We start from the raw sequence: 22680 nt of genomic DNA on the forward strand, positions 1-22680 counted from the left end.
AGTTAGATGGAAAAACAGGTCTCATGCGAGATTTAGACTATGAACTCTCAGTCCAGGCCGGCTAGCAGAGTGTGCAACACCCGTATGTGAACGGAAGAGTCCTGCAGTGAGCGTGGGTGCTGGATACCAGCACATAGGAGCGAAGAGTCTTGGCAGTCACTGTGTGTCCATCACAGTTCAGTTTAAAGCTTTCCTCTGGCAAGACAACTTAAGAGTGTTTCCACAGCAGTGCTGTCTGCACTGCATGGCTAAGGCACCCAGATGAAGGTGTGTTTTTGGTCATATTCCCAAGAGTGTGTGTGTGTCTGTGTTTATGTTTGAGCTACTCACTGAGGTAACCTTGGGACTCTTTCTGCATAGTGGTGATGGGACAGTCCTTGTGTGTGAGGAGAAGCTGCTTGAGTTGGGTCACCTCGTTCTTTAGCATGGTCACTTCATTCTGCAGGAGGAACACAGGAGCATTTTAAGACTATTGTCCAGGGAATCTACCATTAAAGCAGGCTACACTATCATCCTAAATCACTTGATAACTATCAGCATCAGTGTACAGATGACAAACAGTGTTATCCAGTAATCAGTTACTACCATATACCTATACGGTCATCATGGTTATTTCATATGCTGGATTGACACTTTAACACTTTATGTCTGAATATGAAAATAATAACACATTAATCTAACTACATTTGAACACATTTGCATTTCCTGAACAGAAATCTGAACTAAAATAAGCTAACTAAAAGCGTTTTTTGGACATTTTCTTTCTGAGTCTGAAAGAAGACATGTCGTGGACATAAAATAGCCCCAAATTTCAAAATCGACCAGTACATGAAAAAAGCATTGCAGTGTATAGGATGACACCATAAAGATCTTAAAAAGGTACTTAGTCAAAAAACTGTTGTTGCCAGTGAGTGGGACTGGCGATGTGAACAGATATAGAAGTTTAAAGGGTTGTTGCATTTTCTGGGGTTCACTGTATACCTGAAGCTGCATGTTGGTCTGGGTGAGCTCCTCCGCCTTCTTCTCTAACGACATCACCCACACTTTTCTCTTCTGCCTGCATCTTGTTGCTGCTGCTCTGTTCCGCTCCAGAAACTTCCGCCGACGTTCGTCTGGATCCTCGTCCACGACCCGCCTGCGCCGCCCGCCACTTGGGGGCGGAGACTGCAGCTGCGTTGGCTGCATCTGCTGGGTTGCAGGGGACATCTGAAACACAGGCCGAGGGGAGGGAGCTATCAACCAACCACCAATCCGACCAGACACGCAACCATTGTGACACACCTGGTAAACAACCAGCCACCTGTCTGCTGTCAGTCATTCAAGCCTCTAAACAAGCATCTATACATTACCTCCTGCAGCTATATCACGTCTGGCAAATTCCCCAAAAACAACATCTGGTTGTGCCACGTGCCCCGTGAGCTGAGCCGTGGGCGTCAGGAGTGACAGAGTGAGTGAGTGACTGGGCTGATTCACCAGCCTGCCCACCTTGTTAAAGAGGTGTCAGAAGGCAGTTTTCCACCGCCCACTTCCACTCAGGCTAACACCACCAGACACAGTCAAAAGACTTGTTTCTAAAACCGTACGTGAACTGACAGATCTTGACATATACTTGGCAAGGTCAAGTGTTTTCAGTCTTCAGATCATTACCATTTTTATGAGAACCATGGAAAATACAAGCTGCTTTAATGGCCTCCGTGCCTACACAGAGTGTTGTTTTAATGCCTTAATGATACATTTGGAACATACAGTGAATTGCATTTCTCAGCGTCCTTCATCCAAAATGACTGGCATTACAGGGGGCGTTTGACAATGCAAGGACAAAGTATTTCACATCATGTTATTCTTAATGCTGTGTGCAGTGCTTTCAAATAAAATTAAACCAAATATATTCATGGCTAAGATGTTCCAGGACCATTAACCAAGGCTGTCTGTTCAGCATCAGGACCAGCATTTATAAAACTTCTTCAGCACCTGGAGCGAGTTGTGTCCACGTAATGGCAGCTTGGCAGCAGAGGATGATTTTTAAAAGACAGTCCTGAGCATCTTTTATAAAGGGCACTTTATGGCCTCGTCATGACCCTTTCCCTCCTCGGCAGACGTCCGACACTGACCTGTAGCTGACCAACCTCAGAGGGAAAAATTACCTTTGAGATGGTTGCCAGGAAACCACTTGGCATTATGGCAGCAGTGAGGGAAAATGTGCTCATCCACTGACTTAGTGTGAATCTGAAGCATCATTTCCACTATACTTCTATACTAAACCACTAATAGCTGCCTTCAAAACTGCTCAGAGAGCAACTAAAGCGCCGCCTTGTTTCAGCCATGGAACCTATACAGTGTGAGAGGTTTTAATGTGCAGTGTAGTTAATGTGTTATTGAACCTGTGGCTGTCTAAAAGCTTTGGCTCTGCAGGGAATGTGTTTTTGCTTACATGTGAAGAAGAGTGCATTGGAGGGTGCGGTGAGGTCTGGTGCGGATGCCCAGGATGGAGGTGGGGATTGTGGGAGTTGTGATGGGGGTTGTGTCCCTGCGGGTGGTGGTGACCACTCTGGCCATGGCCCTGGCTGTGGTGGTGGTGGCCGTGGTGCTGGTACGCGTGAGGAGGGGCTTGAAGGTGCTGGTGCGGGTGCATGTGATGGTGGGTGCCTTGCTCCTGCCGCGATGACATCATCTCCATCATGTGGCCCATGGAGTTCATGTTGCCGTTGGCGATGGCACCCGGGTGGTGTGAAAGTGCAGCCTTCAGCCTCTGCATAGACAAAATGGACACCAAACATACAGTTTATGAATCGTTTAAAGGAGACATATTATGCTTTCTAGTTTTGGTGTGTCATAGGTTCTAGTGCATGTGAAAATCTGGAAAGTCAAAAAGGCCAAAGTCCAAGCCAATGGGCGCTCCCCTCTCCCACAGAAAACACTGCTCCAGAAAAGTCTCCTCAGTCATCCCACCTTTAATTTTGTGACTTTGTGACATCACACTGTATAATTTATGTCCTGGGCTAGCTTAGCACATAACAATTGATTTAGCACAGCTGCTCGGTTGTCGTTGGCAGTGCTGGGTCAGGCGTGCGTGAGCTGACCAATAAGAGTAGACTGGGTAGTCAGAAGGGTGTGGCCTTAAAAAGACAGGAGCTAAAACAAAGCATCTCTGGAAATACAATTTTTTTTAATTAATGCATTTAAACATATTCTAGTAGCAACCGGAATTAAATTATGAACCTGAATATGAGCATGTATACATATCCTTTAAAGGAAAATTTTGTTCATGCTCTCATCTGTCAGTGTGTTGATCAACAGTTAAAGCAGGTTGCTGTGTTGACTCAGAGATGATGAACGGCTCCATAAATCTATATGTCGGGAGAACAAATCAAAGCCACTTAGGCTGTCCTCTGTGTCTCCTTCAGTCTTGTCATTCTCCTGCTTTACCTTCCATGATTGCCATCCCACCAGTCCCTCCTCCTCATATTCTTAATAGCCTCTCTCTACTCTATGCACATGTGTGTGTCTCTAGATGTCTGCATGTGAGATGAGCTCGCTGGCGAGGTGTTAGCCTCAGACTGCTCCCTTGCAGTTGACCCAGCAGGAGGTTTGTTGCTTTAACCGTGTGGTCTACTTAGGCCTGACTGGGCTGGTGTGTCTCTGCGCGGCCTGGGAGGGAGACCAGAGTCTCTGTGTCCCATGTGTTTACCGAACACACCTCTTCTCAAGGGTCTGTTTTTCTGGGCATCACATAAAGACAACCGCAAGACCAGGAAAAAATTCTAATGCAAATACACAAGTGCCAAAAAATGTCCTCAGGCTGTGTTGTACAGAAACCCAGACAAAATAAAAAATGTGTGTCTGAACCGCTTTAGAATAACAGATTGAGAGCATGTTGAGACTGTTAAACTTCGATTAATGTATATTTATTTAGCAAGTGTACATGTAAATAAAGTAAATAAGTCTGTAAATAAGGTCCAGCCTTAGATTCTGTCTAAAACTTGCATTATTGTCACTTTAAGCAGAGCGTTAGGAGCGAAACTGAAAACAAAGGCATTCATTTCAGGGCTACTGTTGTGAATTCCATGAAGTTTTTTATTCTCTTTCCCAGTGCTCTCTTTCCTCCCCCTGCTCCCTTCCCCCTACTCCCAGCTGCTGTCAGCGGGTCCATGCCGGGTCCAGGGCTCCATATCTTTTAACAACCTTCACATTCATGATTCCCATAGGGAATGGCATCCAGCTGGTCTGGATCACTACTCTAGGACACGACAACATCGGGCCTCCACTCCTCTCTCTCTCACACACTGTCCGTGAGTGGAAAGCTTTTTTACCAGGAGGGGGGAAACACAGTCAAACAAATCATTTTAAAAGTGGAACAGTCAAAAAAGAGCGTACCCCTCTGGTTTGTATTATATTTACAAATTACATATGTACTTGTGAGAGGATTTACAAGTCATTGTCTTCCCATACACAGCATATGTGATACACATGAAACCTGCACAGTGAAATTATGACCTTGCCAAGCCTGTTTTGGCTGAGTAGAGTTTCTGCTCGTCAATCCACAGGATGCCTGACATACTGAAACTGAACGACACTTCCAGACACAAGTTTGTTTTTATCTGTTGGCCCTCATTGTGAATCACACCCAAACCCTGCTAACCACCTTCACTACAGACTCAGCAGCACAACTCTCAGGGGCAACAGCCCTTCTTCTTTGTTACCAGCGAGACAGGGGTTAAAATACCACAGCGTCCACAGGAACACACAGCAGGACGGACACAGGCCTGCAGCTGTCTACAGCATCACAAAGTCATACTGCAAGTCACCAAGGTTAACAAGTGGCAGTGAGAAAGCTCTGGCTGACTGTAATATATTGGTACTATCAACAGCACATACTTTAAGTACCCGTATATGTAATTGATATCTATCTGGACATGCAGAAATAACAAACAGCTATTTGTCATGCATCCAAAAAAGAGAATTGGATTTAAACAAGCTTACAGATATTAATCATAGTCACCGCTGTTGACAAGGACATCTTCCGTGTATCACAGGGTAAAATCTGCAGTTGACAGACCTGACTAAACACCTTCCCTTCAGCCTTCAGCTTCCCAGTCAGCTGGAGAGAGGTGAGGCCCACCCCTCTTGTGAAACAGAAAACCAATCAGGGTTTGACAATCGCCTGCCACTTAGTCACGGAGCAGGCAATCACCTGATGAGTGGAAGCCTGCCGAATCTACAGGCTGCCTGCCGTGATTTTGAGGCCCTAGTAAAGATGTCTGCATGTGGGTAGGATCCTCATTTGACTCCCTGCCAACTAGGCGCTGGGGGAGAAGGACAGAGAGGGTGAAAGGGAGGTGAAGGGGGACAGTGAGAGAGAGAGAGAGAGAGAGAGAGAGAGAGAGAGAGAGAGAGAGAAAGAGAAGGGGAGACCAGCGGTGGAGGGAGATTAGATGGCTTTGAGTGTCTCCTCCCCACACACCATCAGCCCAAGACAGCGAGTGCTCATTTATCAGTGTCTCTAAGAGGTTTCCAGCTGGCAGCGTGGCGCTATCTGTTTATTAATTGAATTAGCCTGCATCCGAAGAGGCCCGGGAGTGTCAGAGTACAGAGGCAGGTCAAAGAGCTGAGGGGCCACTCCAACAAGAGTCAATGGTGATAGTTACAAACAAGGATAGAAACAAAACACAGGGTCGGTGCATGATTAGAGGACTGTCATGACGCAGTAACATCAGTATACATATTTATATTTCTGAAAAAAGACAGCATATCTGGAGCAAAATCTATCCTACATAACAATCAGATACAAGAGATAAAGGAACATACAGCAAGAAAAAATACTTAAATAAGTGGCAGAATGTGTCAAGCACTCAAATTAAAGATGGGCAATATGGCCTTAAAATAATATCACAATATTCTCAAACTATATCGTGATACACAATATATATTTAGACATTTGGAAATCTCTTCCACAGCACTTTATAAATTCATCAAGATATGTTTGGCCCAAAATATTAGCACAATAAGATGTTTTTCAATAATCATCAGTAATGTGGATATAATGAGTACATGGGTAAAGTCAAGTACTAGAACAAGTCTGGTAAATTAAGAAAATGACACTACTTTGCTATACTGCAGCCTTGAAAAGACTAAACTTATACCATGTCGTCATCGAAGGATATCCAAAATTTGAGTCGATTTACAGTAGTCTCATATCATGATAGTGATATAGTATCACTGTTTTTCCAAGCCCTAACTCAAATTAATTTAAAGAAAACTCCACGTTTCAAATTGTGCCAGAAGAGAAAACCCTTACCGTGATATAAACCTATTCCTGAAGCTACCTCTGCACAAGTGCCCGTCGAGACTCCAGCTCGGTTAAGCCCAGCCCGGCCAAAACTTAAGTCTTTGTATCCAGAACCACAGTGACGTTAGCAGAGCGATGATGAGCAGGCTGTGATTCTTAAACACCTTCATCAGCTCCCTAATGACTCTTTAACACATGGTTGTATTTCCCCCAGACTGTGCTAAGCACAAGAAACTTAACCACCACGTGCATTTTACTCTTAATAACACACACACATACATATACATTTCTCCTGCAGAAACATGGCCGCTAGAGAAAACAGTCATTAAATCGGTGCAGGTGTTAGCCTGTGGCAGTACTGTCTGCCCTGCTGGAAAAAAAAATTGCAAAGACACAACAAGAGGATGAGTAGTTCATGACACCATAAAGACATGTCAGCTCCTACCAGGATAAATCTATAAACTAGCAGCCTATATGTGTAATCGTGTGCATTTGACACTACATTTCATGCATTCTGTACGTGTACTTAAAGTAGTAAGCCTATTGATTTTCCATTGTTAAACACAATCCCTGAATCAGCCATCTTTTGCCCAGAGGGGAGCTGTCTCCTCTCAGACCTTTGCCCCCTGACCTCTCCACTCCTACTCCTTTTTTAAGGTTTCTTTCATTTATGTGTTCTCAGGGATACCAGGTGATCACCCATTAATGATATTTATTAATGGCTGCCTCCTCTCTGACACCGGGGGGGGCTCTGAGTGATGTCCCTGTGAGTGCTCTGGGCACATCCTGAGAAGACACTCAGGTTTCTTCTCGCCAGATGACTTCATATCTATTAACCCTGGGCGGAGGAAGCGAGAGCAACGGAGCAGGTACAAAAGGAGGAGACCACGCCCGCCTCAGGATGGGTAAATCAAACCTGCGGAGGTCAGGGTGAGCACTTTTATTCCCCTTAAAAGTGGAGCACTGTGCTATCAGGGGACCTGTGGCCCTCTGGCGCCTTGCAGCAGGTTAGACAGATTTAACCAGTCTGTGGAGTCACAGTTTAAGTGCAGAAAGATCGCAGTTTCAAAAGATCTTCCGCTTCACATTAAGGACTCCACTGAGAAACATTAAAGCTTCTGTCTGTCTCCATCAGCCTCTTGTTCACACCACACCAGCACAGTGATCATGTGCACAGCATTTCTAATTGCATAATATATCATAGCTGTAATTTTCCTGGCCCAGGCTCCTCTACTCGCACTCTAAACCCAACATGGGTTCACCATCTGCAGTTGAAAGCACAAGTTAGGCTCTGCTGCTTTGCCAAGCACTCAGAGGATCTAATTCCATCCTCCTCATCTCCACCACCACCACTACCCACCAGTGCCTGTCTGCAAAACCCACTCTCTGTGCCCTAAAACTCCACACCCCCATTAGTTCAATTTTATTAGATTTCCCTCTCGCCCAGAGAGGCAGTAACATCCCCCCTTCTTTCTCCCCCTCTCTCACACACACCTCTTCCCTGTTCCTCCACCCCCTCTCCCTCTGCTTGCCAAGAGCTGGGGACTGTTAAACTGATTTCCTCAGGGAACGGTGAGGCAGACAGTCTGATGGGAGGCTGTAATGTCGCCCCCTCTCTCCTCTCTCAGGTTCTGGGGCCATGCTGATCAGTGCCGGGCCGGACAGAGCCTCCCTGTGGTTCCAGACACAGACAGGGAGATGGACACAGACCGGCTGTTCTGCCAGGGCCCGGCACTTTGGGTGGTGCTCTAAGGACGAACCGTGGCAGTATGGGCGCAGCGAGACACACGCCCACTGAGGAGCATGCTCCAAAGCATGCGCTCATACTCTTGGCAGCTCCTCCACCCTGTCAAGTTAATGGATGGGCCTCTGACTCCAGTCTGTATATCCCCACTGTTGCCTCTATTGTAAAGCCCTGCTCCAGTGCAGCCTACATGATTATCGCTACACCCACTGCTACAGTCTAGAATACAGAGAGTGCCTCTGAGTGAGAGAGACAGACGGAGCATGAATACAATAATAAACACCAACATGTGTCTTCATTTGTGCAATCAAAAGTGACAGGCAAATCATGTGTCATCATGTTAATAAAAGTAACTTTAAATGTGACGACTTGAGTCATGCGTCATTTCAAAGACGCTTAAAATAACAGAGCTCGAACTCCTGTGTATTTTGGCTGAAACAGGACCCGTAACTTCGACATCACTCACTGTTTATATGTAAATTGTACTCTAAGCTCCAATTTGTGTTTGGAGTTTTCATTCAGACCTAATCTCGTCCTGTGATAATAAATGTATCAACATATTCAATATGTTTATAGCAACATTAGGATTAGGATCATACAGTGTTAATACACCCACGGGGCACAAGTTTCCTCTCGTGCTCCAACATGACTGAGTGGTGATCTATTTTGCCTTTTAAAGACAAGAAATATAAAAAGAAGGCGCCTCTTAAAGGCCCAACGTGCAGGCTTTAGTGCCATCAAGTAGTGAGGTTCCAGATTGCAACCAACTAAACACTCAAAGTCCCCTATGATGGCAAATATGCAAAAAGAAATGCAAGAAATTTGCAAAAGCCTCCATAACCAGTATTTGATTTGTCTGTTCTGGGCTACTGTAGAAAAATGGCTGTAACATGGCAGGCTCAATGGAAGAGCCGGCTCCCTTTGTAGATATAAAGCAATCATTCTTACATAATGAAGACACAGCATTTCAAAAAAGGAAAACATAACTGAGAATGTTATATTTCATTTCCTTCCATAGATCCCCTCAATCCTACACACTACACACTGCACCTTTAAATTTGATCACCAGGCTGAGGACAAGTCAGAGACATCTAGAAATCAGAAGTTGGTCCAACCTTTAAGTATTCACTTGTTTAAGAGATGAGGCAGTGACCTAACTGAGATACACTTTATTGAGCTAAAAATGTCTGACTCAGCAAACTTTTCCCAATCACCCCTCTGGTGTTTGAGCAGTTATTTTGGAATCTCGTTCACTGCTCAGGCTCCAGAGGGGCTCACGGTGGCTGGACCAGTCCAGTCTGGCCCGTGTGGTGGTGGCAGCTGGTTTACCCAAGCTTGGCTCGACCGAAGCCCCATCCCATTCACAGGCCCTGAACCATGACCAAATGGCCTTCACATACACGTCCCATCAGCACAGCTAAAACAACACGCAGTCATCCAAAGACAAACAGATGCGACGCTCTGCGCCGCAACTGCCACCCCCGTCCATAACCCCACCCGCACGTGGTCACACACAGACACATGCACCCGTAACCACTCAAAACAAAAATGTATACACAAAAGTCCTTTCTTAAAAGTCCCGGCTGTTCGTCAGCCTTTAAAGTATCAACTTTGAACTTTCAGCTTTTAAAATTTTGTTTGCTTTTTATAAACTTTCAGAGAGAATCTTGTTTTATCTACATTCGTTTCAACCAAAATGTTCCAAGAGGAGTCATTCGTTGTTCATAATTTTAATACATGTGACATATAAAGTTTATGTGGATTTGGGCATATCAAGGCACATGTGCCAAATTAACTGCCTTTACAAATATGGACAGAGATTTCAGGTCTAAAAGGTGCCGTGAACTTGCATTCTTTCTATAGTCAACAGGAGGGCAATTCTATTGGTTTCAAAGAAATATCTAATTATATGAAAGCTTATGAGAAAATAACCTTACTTGCCATTTGATTTATTAAGAAAATTGATGATTTTATGGTCGCAATCCCTTCTTCAACACAACATGATTTTCATTTTGTAAATTAGTGTCCTATTTAGAGTAAAATAGATGATAAAGGCCATGAGTTAGGGCAAGGCTACCTTGTGACTGACAAGTCTCTACCTCTGTGTCTACTCAGGTTGTCAGTCAAATCTAATCAGTGTCCTATTCATTCTCCTGTCCAAATACGATCACTTCTGGCCAGAGCATGTGAGCGGAGGAGAGCGTGAGCGAGCAGGGAGTGCAAGCAGGAGGATTTTGCATGGAACGCAGAGTGTCGCTGTATTTCCCGCTCACACGGTATGTAAGCGTGACTTAAGAAAAAATAATTTCTGGTTGGAAAACGTGAGTTTGGCCACTCCGTTATTTTAGATGCCAGACTACAGTTTAAGCTAAAATTAAAATACAACGCAGATTTTTCGTCTTCGGAGCAAGTGGTGGCCGGTTCGAATGGAGCGGGATGAAATCTGAGCGGAGCGCAGAGCGGTAATGAGCGGAACAACCTGGAGAGCGGCTCTGAGCGGGGGAGCGGAAATTCTGACCGCTCGGCTCTGCTCACGTGCTCTGCTTCTGGCTCTGTAAAAAAGCAAGACAACGACAGCCATAACGCCAAACCCAAAACTTCAAATGGTAGTCCATAAACCAGCCAGTGTCATCACGGTGGAATTACACATGGGTTAATGACAGATTAACTATCGGGTTACTATAGAATTACTTCAGGTGTTTTTATAATTGAGTAGTAGACAATGACAGAAGCGTCTAGCCTTTGTCATTGTAAATTCTCCTCTCTCTTGTCTCATAGATACTTTAACGTGATCGTAGGTTGTTGTATTAAGTGCCACTAAATAATGTAGAAAGGAAATCTCATAAATGATATCACATTGCTTACCTTCTGCCAGGTTGACTCACTAATGTGAAAAATGCAGCAAGTACATCTATACGAGGTCTAATATTACTATCTATGGCTCAGCAGTGATGAGTGTGGAGCTAAAGATGGCCTGAATTAACCTGTGACTGCAGCATGTATATATGTCATCGCCAACAGAATGAACAGAGCCTGGGAAGTGAGAGGTCGAAGATCTTGAAGCACAGCATGTCCGTTTACTTTGATTTACTATGACTATATACAGCATGTGTCTGTGTGCTTCAGACAAACCAAAACACTTTGGCACTGGTGGAAGCAGCGAGAGAGGGGCCCCTCTATGGTCTCAGTCCAACACTGATAAACTGGCAGGCGCACATTGATCCAGCGGCTCCTCAGTTCTGAAACCACACGCCTCCATAGCAATAGAGAGAAACATCATGTGTTTATCATCAGCAGAGTTACTGACACTGAGTGCTATCTCTACACAACACTACATCTCAGCATTTCTGACCTTGTGTCCTCGTTTGACTGCTGTTTATCACACACCCACGTGTTTACCTAACTAATCACACATATGTACATAACAGATCTGTATCAAATACAATGTGTAAACCCTAGCTTTACGGTTTGTGTTAGCCCACTTAGCCCACAGATGTGTTTTGACTCAAAGGGCAGTGATTGCCAGAGAGGGTGCCAACACACTGAAAGCGAGCCAGACATATACAGTACTCATACACATTCTTAGAACCGGGTGAAGCAGCCCGCAGATTCAGCTGTGCTCTTAGCTCACCGTCCCTCTCCAGTGACATCATACCCTGACAATGCCACCATTCATACAGATGTTGCTTACAAAACCTGGAGTTAGACTCCTATTGTGTGCATGCTGCTCCTCCCCACAACAAGAGGTATAGCCAGAGGTGCTCCGCTACTACGACAGAGGAAAATGAATGGAACACGTAATAGGGTTACCACGTATGCTAATGGTTTAACTGCTTACAAATGACTTCATACTGAGCTAATCGCTCAATCTATCACCATGTAGCAGAGTTGAAACTGACACATCTGTGGCTGCTTCACAAGTTTTCTTTTCTTGGCATTTCTGAACAGAATACATTCATTACTTTCTAGTCTTTACTCTTGTGCACTGTTCAGGTTACAACTTGATCTTTATGCCTATTAACCCAAATGCCTGTTGCAATTCTGTAACTGCACTGAAACATGAGAACAGTAAGGGTTGTGTAAATGAAATGTAAAAAGCCACAGAAACACTTTGATTATTGGTCCCCCTGTGTCCTATGAAATGTTTCTTTAAGAGACGCACTGTTTTTTTCCCTCCTCAAGTAAAAAGGAGTACATTTAGAGCATGCCAGGAATTATGTCATCCACCCATCTAGTGCCAGCTCCGCAGCCAAGAGAGCTGCAGCGAAGGAACATATAGTATTGTTTACCTCATAAAAAACTCAGCACCTAGCCCGATGCTTAGTGACAAATTTATTGTCCTTAGTAACAATGTAAACAATAGATAATTGGGAGATAATAAATAACACATTTTCATACACCGGCCCCTCTGTCTGAAATTAGCAGGCAAGCGGGATGTGGGGAAAACATGGAGCTCATTTAAAATGGACACAAAAACAATGCCAAATCCTTCCACTTTAAAAATAAAGGTTCCACTGACAGGAGCAGCTGAGTCATGTCCCACAATTGGCACAGGCAGATGTAGTTTAGAACCAGCCTGATAAGAGCTTGTTTGGGCTTCCCTTGATACAGATCAGAAATGATAGTAAAGGTCTTTCATCATATGCACAAAGATATCAAACCATCTGAGCAGGAGAGAAGGGTTTTCAGAGGAGAATAAAGTGCACGTACATGCATGTGTGTTTACACTGTACTGTATGTGCATCCACATCAGGGGTGGACTCAACACAACAGCAATATGATAAAGAATTGGGTCATTATGGGTTAAGGATAGCATACATAACTGTACATTGGCATAGGTAAAAAAAAACAAAAAACAAAACTACCTTAATTAATCCCTGGGTCTGGCCAGTATGCTAAATGCTAACATCCTCACGGTGGATCCTCCAGCTGTGACTTCTGCATTGACAGAGGAACTTCTACTGAGACCTTTCTGCGGTTTTTGACTATAATCTCTGTCACAGTTCTTACTGCAGACACTCAATCATCTCCAACAATTTAAAAACCTTCACCAGTAAGAGGGGCTGAGCAGACTGGTTATATTACACTTTGAGAATGATCGAGCAAAGAGGTTGAATCTACTTCCAGTTGTGGAGGGCTTTATGCTAAAGACCCAGACAGGTAATTAACACAAGAAACTCTTGGACATGAGGCCAGTGTGGTGTGCATAAGATGAAACAAGTTTTTAGTAAAGCCATTTGCATTGTTTAATCTAGAAGGTCTGGCAGGTTTACTACTTATACATTCAATCAAAGTACATTTTTACACAGCTAACTGCACTGCTAACTGCACAGTTCTAGCCAAGTTTGAAATCAGGTTGCATCACGTACATAAAGAGAATCTTCAGAGATGTTCAAACATGCACACACTAATCCAGTGTTTCAAGTTTGAAAATATTGGTGCATCTCACAGGATATTATTTAGATTATTGTGCCAGAGGGAGCAATGCATCACCTCACGTGACCTCATAGGAAAGCAGATGTAATCAAAATGGGGGCTGTGGCGCAACAACTTGCTGTAAAAAGAAATAGAAATGCAGAAGAAACAAACCTGGATGAGAACATGTTTGGGTAAAAATATGTTAAATTTGGGTCTACTCTTCAGAAAGAACTGGATGTGAGATTTTAACTGTCACTTTAAATATGTCAACAGCAGTGCGTTTGCTAACGTTAGCCTCCAGGGTTATAATGTTTACTGTTGCTTGGCAACATCGTCAGCTGCTCAGATATCTCCTTCACTGACTAGTGTGGATTTAACCAGAATTTATGATTGATATTTAACGGGTTGACCGACCAGAGTCCTCGCCTAAGCGTTGGAAGAGTCCAATCGACATAAAATCCTCCTGAAACTACTGTAGTGTGAACCCAGCTTAACAGTGCTTTCACTTGTGCAGAATATGAAGTACCCTTTCCATCCCTGTCTTCTGTGAACGTATTTGTGTACATCCTATTTGTCACTTGTTTTTAAGTACCTGACTGCTGCCCGCATGTGTATGAATGTCTGTGGCTGTCTAACTATGTGACACCATGCCAGGAGGATGACACAGAGCTTGAGCAGTCTGTGTCTGTGTGTGTGTGTGAGAGAGAGAGAGAGAGAGAGAGAGAGAGAGAGAGAGAGAGAGAGAGAGAGAGAGAGAGAGAGAGACAGTTCACGAGGCCCTGTGGAGAGCCGGCTCTGAGCGTTGATGTAATGCTTTGGCCGGCGCGCTGTGGAACTTGGCCTCCTCTCTGCACCGTTTCCTCTACGCTGCGAGGGTCAACTATCCCACAACCTCCAGTGCACAACACGCACCATTCTATTCCCCAGACCACAACAGAGCAGAACACAACCACACCCGGCAGCGTGAGCACCCAGTCCTTCACAAGAAGAAAAACACTTGAACCAAAACTAATAAAACACTCGGATCTCAGCAACACTCCCAGACAACAAGCTAAAAGCAATACGGGAAAACAGACAAGTCGGTTACTACACCACGGGGCTTTGCTGTACCACTTAAACGATGGCACTTAAGGAGAAAATCAGAGATAGGAGAGAACAAAGATGGGCACTGATGCAGATACAGTCTTTGGCCCAGAGAGCACAAACAGAGAGCTTAGAGCGAGATATGAGTCCCCAAGGGGCCACAGCAGTCCTTCGGCTCATTAACTATTTACACCAGAGACAGGCCTCCCTCCTGCTCTGTCCCACCACAAAATCAATTAGCCTTCATTAGCCCGGGCTCTGGGCATGCTTTCTCCGGCAGGGGAGGGTTAATCCTGCTACCGAGGCCTCCAGTTACCACAAAATATCAAACATCCACACACATTTGAGTTTCCACTGCAGAGAAACTGGACCGAGCCGGAGTCCTTTCATGTCACAAAGAATTCCTCCAATTTCTCATTCTCGCTCACCATTTGGTGTCTCAAGAATATCAATACCCTCTCTCGACTTTCAACTCCCCCGCTCGCTCTGCCTGTCTATCTATTTCCTTCATGTCTATCAAAGTCCCACTCAATCCCCTTCTCCTCTCTCGCAATGTAAACGCAGAGCAGAAAAGTCAACGTCCGGGTCCGTGCCTCGGGGGTGTGGGGTTACAGTGCGGAGATTTCCCATTGGCGGAAAGTCAACATGGTCGGGGTAATGCGATTATAGCTGGATTGTGAACGTCGCAGGGGACACATGGGCCTGATCATGGCCCAGTTATCCGATAGCGAGGGCCGTATTTATCGACCTGGCCCGGGCGAGGATATTACAGACATAAGAGACCCCGTCTTTGCTTATGAAACCTTTGCTGGAGATTGCACCCTGATAACACAATTAGCCTCTCACTTTCTGTCCACAATCATGGAATTCCATCAGTCGCATTCAGACATCAGGGATCAGAATCTCAATTGATCCAGGTTTGGTCGCATGTGCCTCGTGTCTGTGCGGCCAACTAACCAGAAAGTTGCATGGTCGAGGGGGCCTGCAGTCGTTTAGTGACTGCATATGTTTATGGGAGGCCTAACAGAGCATTTACAATTCAATTACACAGATAGGAGGAGGGGGAAAAAAGAGCAAGATGTGTCTGGATGACGGCCAGAGGAGAGATAAGCCTAATACACTAATATTGTGTTACCCCAGCGTGTTACCATAGGAACAGTTGAAGAGATTCAAAAGACTACAAAGACGATCAATCTTGAGAGAGCAGGAGGAAGAGGGAGAATTAAATGCCCTGGGAATGCTCCCGCTCTCCTCTATCAGAGCAATAACTCTTCTAATGACCTCTGCTACCTCCTCTCTCTCTCTCTCTCTCTCTCTCTCTCTCTCTCTCCCTCTCTTCACAAGATGTTTCTGTCCAGCACGCTCAGCTATCAGTGAACCTCCACAAACACAAACAGCGGCCAATGGTTTGTGATTTTTTTGATATCCAAGTCGAGACACTTGCTCTTATTCGTACGGAGCCTCTTCCATTTTCAGAGGTATTTATTTTGAAAACAAAGGTTGGCTGCAGGTCATGTTGCTACAGTATTTATCAGTTCATATCACCTTGAGTGTAACTGTTAATGAATCTGACATAAATCAAAGGCATACTGTCACTCATTGGCATCCGTACAAGCAGTTAGGGGTGGGGGATTCGGCCAAACTATCGGCCATCTATTTGATCACAAACACAATCCGTAAAATATTCTGATTCTGAGTCTGATTCTTTAATGTCATGCCTGCTACGGAGAGCTGAAGTCACGCCCTTCCTGTAGACCTCATGGGACCTTATATTGGTAAAAATTTAATTGTAATATGAATTACAAATTATGATGTTCGTGAATTAAAAAGAAAATTTCCAAGTCAATAAAGTGGCAGTTTGTCGTAAAAATAGTAAAATACCATCTAGTTTTGTGTGAAACCTCTCAGTGAACTACATTGTCCCACTCAGCAACCTCAACATAAGCGACGACTCAGCACAGAGGAAGTGTTAGCAAAGGTGAAAATCACAATCTAAAATTAGACAAAAAAAAAGGACATTAAACTTTTAGCACCCTCTTGGTTTGTTCATGTAGAACTGCAGAAGTAAGAGGCCATTTAGTAACGTGTTCTCGATTCGCCTGAAAAGTAGATTGTGGACACCTTCGACGTGAATCACAAATTAAAATCATCAGATCAGCTACAACAACTAGCAGTGCTAAAATGCAAAGTCAGACTGAGAGGAAGCTTTCTCTCTCCTCAGCTTTTTACTTCTTTAACTTTCAAAACCCATCTCCATTCTGCCTCTCCCCGCTCTCAGCTATGTCTCATTCCCACCGCTCTAACTGCCTGCTTTGTAAAGGATGAGGTCATTTGATTTTTTCTCCGCTGTGTTAAACTAGTGCTAACAAGTTGCAGGACCTACAGAACATGTTCTGTACATTAAGATATACATCAGGCAGTCGGTGGGCAGCTCAGCCACAACCACATAAAGGGGCCTTTATTCCAGCCCTGAGTCTCCAGTGCTGCACTGGCAGGTTCAGACACAGCTTTGATTACACACCAAATGATGAAATCCACACAGACCTAAGAGCACGGCTTTGCTGGCACAGCCCAGTGGAAAAGAGAGGTTGCAACACTATGAGCTTAAGTGTGTGTGCTTGTGTATGTGTGCGCATAAATGTGTACGTATCCATGTGAATACATGCATATACTCACCATTTTGGCTTCTGAGTGCATGGAGGGAATGTGAGGGGAAGAGCAGGAGGTGCTGTGGGTGGGTCCCTGCATACCCATCATATTGGAGCCCATGGACATTTGTCTCTCCATCTGAGGGTTACAGCACCATGTTAAAAGTCACGCTCACGCTCAAGTTTTTTTCACATATGTTGAATCAACCAAAATTGTTTATTTAGCTCTGATTTTTAAGTCTCAACAAGATGCTATCACTGCTTAGCACTGTTTAAAAAGCTTAGCACTTAAAAGCGTGAAACTTCCTGCACAGTAGAATACGGGGGGCTGAGATGAGAGAGCACGAGAGCCTGATTTCACATGACAGGCTGCCCTGTGCACAGCTCTGTGTGATGATAACTGGAGCTGACCCAAAACAGGAAGCCAGCACGGAGGGACTTAACACAGGAAGCCCATGCAACAGGGGTGTGTGTTTCTGATAATGGTGTGGTGACTGTCAGTCAGACTAACGCGTACAATCTCATCCCGCACAGTGCAGGACTTGTCAATGAGGTGAATGATATGAGAGTTGGTGCGAATTTGTTGTGTGAATACATCAGAATCAGTCTTTATCTGTGTTTGGACCAGAAGGGGGTGAGAGGTCACCTGTGCAGGGTGACGATGTGAGCGGTGTTCGTAGAGCAATACACGCAGGAAAGAAACCACATCTGTGTTAATGTCTGCATGCTGCAGCCCCCCCAGCTGCTGAACTCTAGCTGGTGCGGTGGTCTCCACGGGGAACGGCCCCTCTCCACCCCCCTTTGCCTGACCCCTGCCCCCTCCCTCGTCCACAGAGTCTCAGGCCGAGAACTTGACACACAGCCTTAATTGCACTAAGTGTGTTTTGTGTAAAAATATCACCAAAACCTGCACCCCTTTCCTGAACCGTCAATCTTCCCGAAAATCGCTTAGCTCTTAATTTAATAAACATGGGAGGGTTTTTTTCTCCATACCATAAACACAGGCTGTCTTATGTTACAATGAGAACACATGTTGTATCATTAGAATCCTGATACGAGGACCTTTCTCTGGGTTGTTATCATTCCCTGCTTCTCAATGTGGGTCCTCGAAAGCTTTTTGACTTAATTACAGTGAGGTCTGCATGCAGGATCCTTCCTTTTTACACAGGATCCTTACAAAATGGTGACAGAAAGCATCCCAAAATACAAACGTACGTGGTATGAATATAGTCTGAGTTTACGCTCTTGTGACATATGAGCGAGTGACTTTGCCTCTGTATGCGTGAGTGTGCCTGTTAGTGATTGTGCTCTGTGCTCTCCCTTGTTGTACTCACAGGCATCAGCACAGCGGAGGAACCAGGCATGGTCGGGTCTGGCAGAGTTCCAGGCATGGAGGCTGGCAGAGGCTGTCTCTGTCTGTTTCGTAGGTGCAGCAATGAGGACAGAGAGCCGGGGACAGGCCTGAGAAGACACACAGAGACAGACATTCAGACTACTTTAAGGTTTTTGCACTGTTGTAGATGAGTAACATCATTATTCTTTGCTTTATCATAGAACACCATCAATCTCAACTACCACCAACACCAACACCAAGTGCTTGCATCCACGAAAAAATCACTCAAAGGCTGGTTTAAAACTGTACATGTGGTAAAATGCATGAAAACATTGTTCATTCTTGACCTTGGACAGACAGAAAAAGGAAATAAATAAACACTTAATCAATAAACATGATAAATATAATATGCACTTTCTTGCAACATCTGCCTCGAGTGATTTGAACAAAAGGAAAAAGTTGGGAGTAAAATTAAGTAAACTACAGATATATAAAAAAGAATCACTTTAATTACAGTAGGGAAGACTTTCTACTACATTACATTACTGCACAGAACAAGCTTAATGACTTAAGTCATATTTACAACATTAACTACTGAATGTTTCAAATTTAATTTTTCTAAATAGTTAGGGGGGAAAAAACACACACACACAAAAAGGGAAGAAAGTACCAACTCTCTCACAGATGTCTTTTTGAGCTTTAATGGAACTAGACAGAAAGTTGTGATGCTCATACTGGATTTTGTTTGTGATGGACCGGATCCTGCTGGCTGCAGCACCATGTTTGGATGGGAGGCTATCGACAAATGGCATTGTATGGTCTGAGATCACTAAAGAAAAGTGCTCTGGCATCTTAAAAATAATTATACACATTTATTCATTTCACGTCTGTGCTATTTCAGAGTAAGTGTTTTCCTCTACTTCTTTCATTTTTGGTTTCCACTTGTTTCTGCTGCAACGAAGTGGGACTGGAAAAAAGAGAATGTAGCCGTGTACTCGCGCTGCAGTTCAAAGTTGAGGCATCTTGGGAGTTTTTGGATGCACTTTAAACGAGCACACTTCGTGTAGTACAATGGATGAATAACGACAGTGGTGATGATGAATAAATAATGTTTGTCATAACAACCACATGAGATGTGCATGACGGGAATCGCTTTTAGAAACTGCTACGGCGGTGGAAGCCCTGCGGGGAAAAATCCCCCTCGTTGACCACAAAAGTGTGTGCTGACCAACAAGCCTATCCACACTCACGGCCACATCAATAAATCACATGTACAGATGAGGCCTGGGCTAAGCTTAAACTCCTGACAACAGTCCTGTCACAGTCACTGGCTCAGAACTGCAGCCATGCAAACACCCAGACCACTCCATCTGCACGCGGTGACATCATTTATACAACTGCCACCAAATCCCTGCTTGTAAGAACACTGTTTCCCAGCTGCAGGGTGCAGCTACACCCACATGCATACAGCAGCTACTCAGATGAAAAAACAGACGCTTAATTCCTAACCTGTACCAGGACAATCAATAATTCCCCAGTTATCATTGACATCAGGATGAATGCCCGTCAATAAAGCCCCATTTCCTGGAGCATGTAGAAATTAGTGCAAACATGAGGCATTTAGGTTAGCTGTGTTCAACAGGTTAATGTAATCAATTGACCACGTCATGGCCTGGATTACCGTAATAGTGAGCAGTGATGGAGTGATGGCCAAATGGTGGTGGTGTGTGTATGCGCTGGGTGAGGGGTAGTGGTCCACCAGGGCCAAATGGTCCCCCACCTGAATAAATACCTGTATTTTTCCAGGCCTAAATATGTGCATTTACGCTCCAGACATCTTAGATTGCTCCACACACACACAGAACCATTACCATCCCGACTGTGTGTCATTCCTGTCTAACATCCCAATTCATCACAATCGCACTCATTTAACAGCACGTATGACATCTGAGCAACACTGCGAATCCAAACATTTCCACATGGGAAAAGTCATGAAAGTACAATGAGGTATGCAGTTTAGCTGCGCGCTACATCAACATAGTTTCCCTCAGCGTTTAGACTCTGCCCGCCTTCCAACAGGATGAAATAACAGTCACGAGGCAGTGGCAGTGACACGCTGTTGGCTTTGTGCATAAAAACTGTTTTGCTGGGTTTCTATTCAGTGCGATGACTGCATCATGAGGTTTTTATTTGGGCTGTCAATGTAGAGCTAGATTTTTTTGAGGAGATTGCTTCACCCCAAACTTGTGGAAAAAATGTCAGCGGACATATTTTTAAAAACTGAAACAGTGTTTCCTTTTACAGTTTTATATAACATATCTTGTTCCTTCAGGCAGAGTAAAGAATATTTTAATGTAAGAGGCATTACAGCGTTGCCCTGTCCATATATATAGTACATTATTCTGTATAAAATGTCCATCACAACCTTGTAATGTGAATGTGCTACATACAGTACAATAAGGCTGTGCTGATTTAATCCATACTTGGAGTTGAAGTAGTGTTGCATCACCACAACAGCCTTTATGGAAAATCTGATCAAAATCTGATCATGTGTGAAGCTGAGGTGTAAAGAAAATTAGGAAAGGTTTTTAAAATGAGTAAAAATAGGTACTGTGCTTAAAATCTATTTAATCCTACATAGCGCACATTTGCTCATGAGGAAATTTAAATCATTCCACAGCAGCTCTGGAGAGAAAGATAAAATCAGTTTCTCTCCACGCCTGTCTTCAATTATGATAAGACAATAAAATGCACGAACACAGAGCCACCTGTGACCGTCAATAACTGGCAGAGGTCAGGATTACAGCACAGGCAGGTCGCTGTTGCGCTGCAGGTCAGGCTGGAGAATAAAGGCCTCCTTTGAAGCTTGCACAGGCTGTACTGCTGCAGCTGTCTATAAGCAATGCTCACCTGCAGCAGAGCGGGAGCACGAACAGCGTGTCCGTCACCACCACACACACCAAAACACAACCTGCTTGTCCAGCCAGAGGAAAAACCAAACTAACAACTGACAGCACTTCCTCTGGGGATTAACTCAGTGTTGTGCTGACTCTGCTGATAAATAAAGACATTTCAGACCGACCGGAGGCGAAAAGGCCACTATATATGTATAAAAGACTTTTATTCCACTGCGAGAAAGGACATATCTACGGGGCCAGAACTGTGACTTTGTTTTATTTTGGCATCGAAAACTTTGGCAATAATAACAAAACCTGAACTGAAAAAGGAAACATTGGAATCGAAACACTTGTATTGGGGGAACGCTGTGACACTGAAACAAGTGTTGGCACTGAAAAAGTTCCACTGACAAGTAAAACATGTCTTTATTTATTAGATGTCAAAAATTGTTTCATTTTATTTTGATTTTTGGGGGGATTTCCGTGTGTTCTTGAATTACAGTCTTCTGTTTTTGATCACATTTGTCTTTTTTTTACACTTTCAGTTTTTCTTAAGCGTCACCGCTTGTCAGTTTCTAGGTTCCACACTTTTGGCATGAAGAGGAGTAGTTTGAGGGGAGGCACAAGGAGAGCTTGATTTACATATGATCTCCATACCAATGAGAAAATGATACTCCTCTGGACCAGAGGTTTTTAGCTCCATAGAGTCTAACGTGACCGCACAACTCGCATACAGCAATGGCCTCCACAAGTTCACTTGGATCTCCCAAACTGCAAGTAGTTTAAGTCTGTTCTCTCTGCTGTTGTTTGTTCATGCTCGACCTGGCTGGATTAAAGTTTATCTTATGCTGGTCTGAGGTCTGGAGGTTAGCTTATGTCAGCTTTTATAGCTTACACTTGAAAAGACAATAGCAAAAAGAAATAGAAGTCAGCTTGTCCCTGAAAAACACATCTCAACAAAAGAAAATAACAAAATAATATGAAAACCTTTTAATGTCTGTGTTTAATTTCTCAGTGTCAATCTTTCCTTTGTAGGTTTGTTTTCAGTGCCAATTGTCTTTCTTTCACTGGCAAAGTTTTATTTTTTTGTCACTGATCTAGCCCCATGCATTTCCTCCTCTTACTGATTATTTAGCTGGCAGAAAATTCTGGTAGGTTAACCAAAATAATAGTTCATCTTCCCAAATCTGCGGATTTGTAGCCTCGCAAACCCAAAGATTTACTACTATAAATGTTTTATATGATGGCGAATAGCATCTTCTGGGGTTTTG

At 44.0% G+C, this 22680-nt stretch overlaps 1 protein-coding gene across 9 annotated transcripts in view; it reads right to left on the reverse strand.

Annotated features, from left to right (window-relative positions):
* The window catches only part of creb5b (cAMP responsive element binding protein 5b), a 53739-nt gene that overhangs the window by 4228 nt on the left and 26831 nt on the right, over nt 1–22680 (reverse strand). For all 9 annotated transcript variants that reach the window (XM_037073136.1, XM_037073141.1, XM_037073140.1 and 6 more), the window contains 5 exons: nt 18514–18640; nt 17208–17318; nt 2432–2749; nt 982–1206; nt 331–439 (listed from right to left, as the gene is read on the reverse strand). In XM_037073136.1, coding sequence (XP_036929031.1) covers nt 331–439; nt 982–1206; nt 2432–2749; nt 17208–17318; nt 18514–18640 — 890 coding nt within the window. The remainder of the gene's footprint in view (nt 1–330; nt 440–981; nt 1207–2431; nt 2750–17207; nt 17319–18513; nt 18641–22680) is intronic.

The sequence above is a fragment of the Acanthopagrus latus genome, chromosome 17 (assembly GCF_904848185.1).
Source record: "Acanthopagrus latus isolate v.2019 chromosome 17, fAcaLat1.1, whole genome shotgun sequence".
NCBI lineage: Eukaryota > Metazoa > Chordata > Actinopteri > Spariformes > Sparidae > Acanthopagrus > Acanthopagrus latus.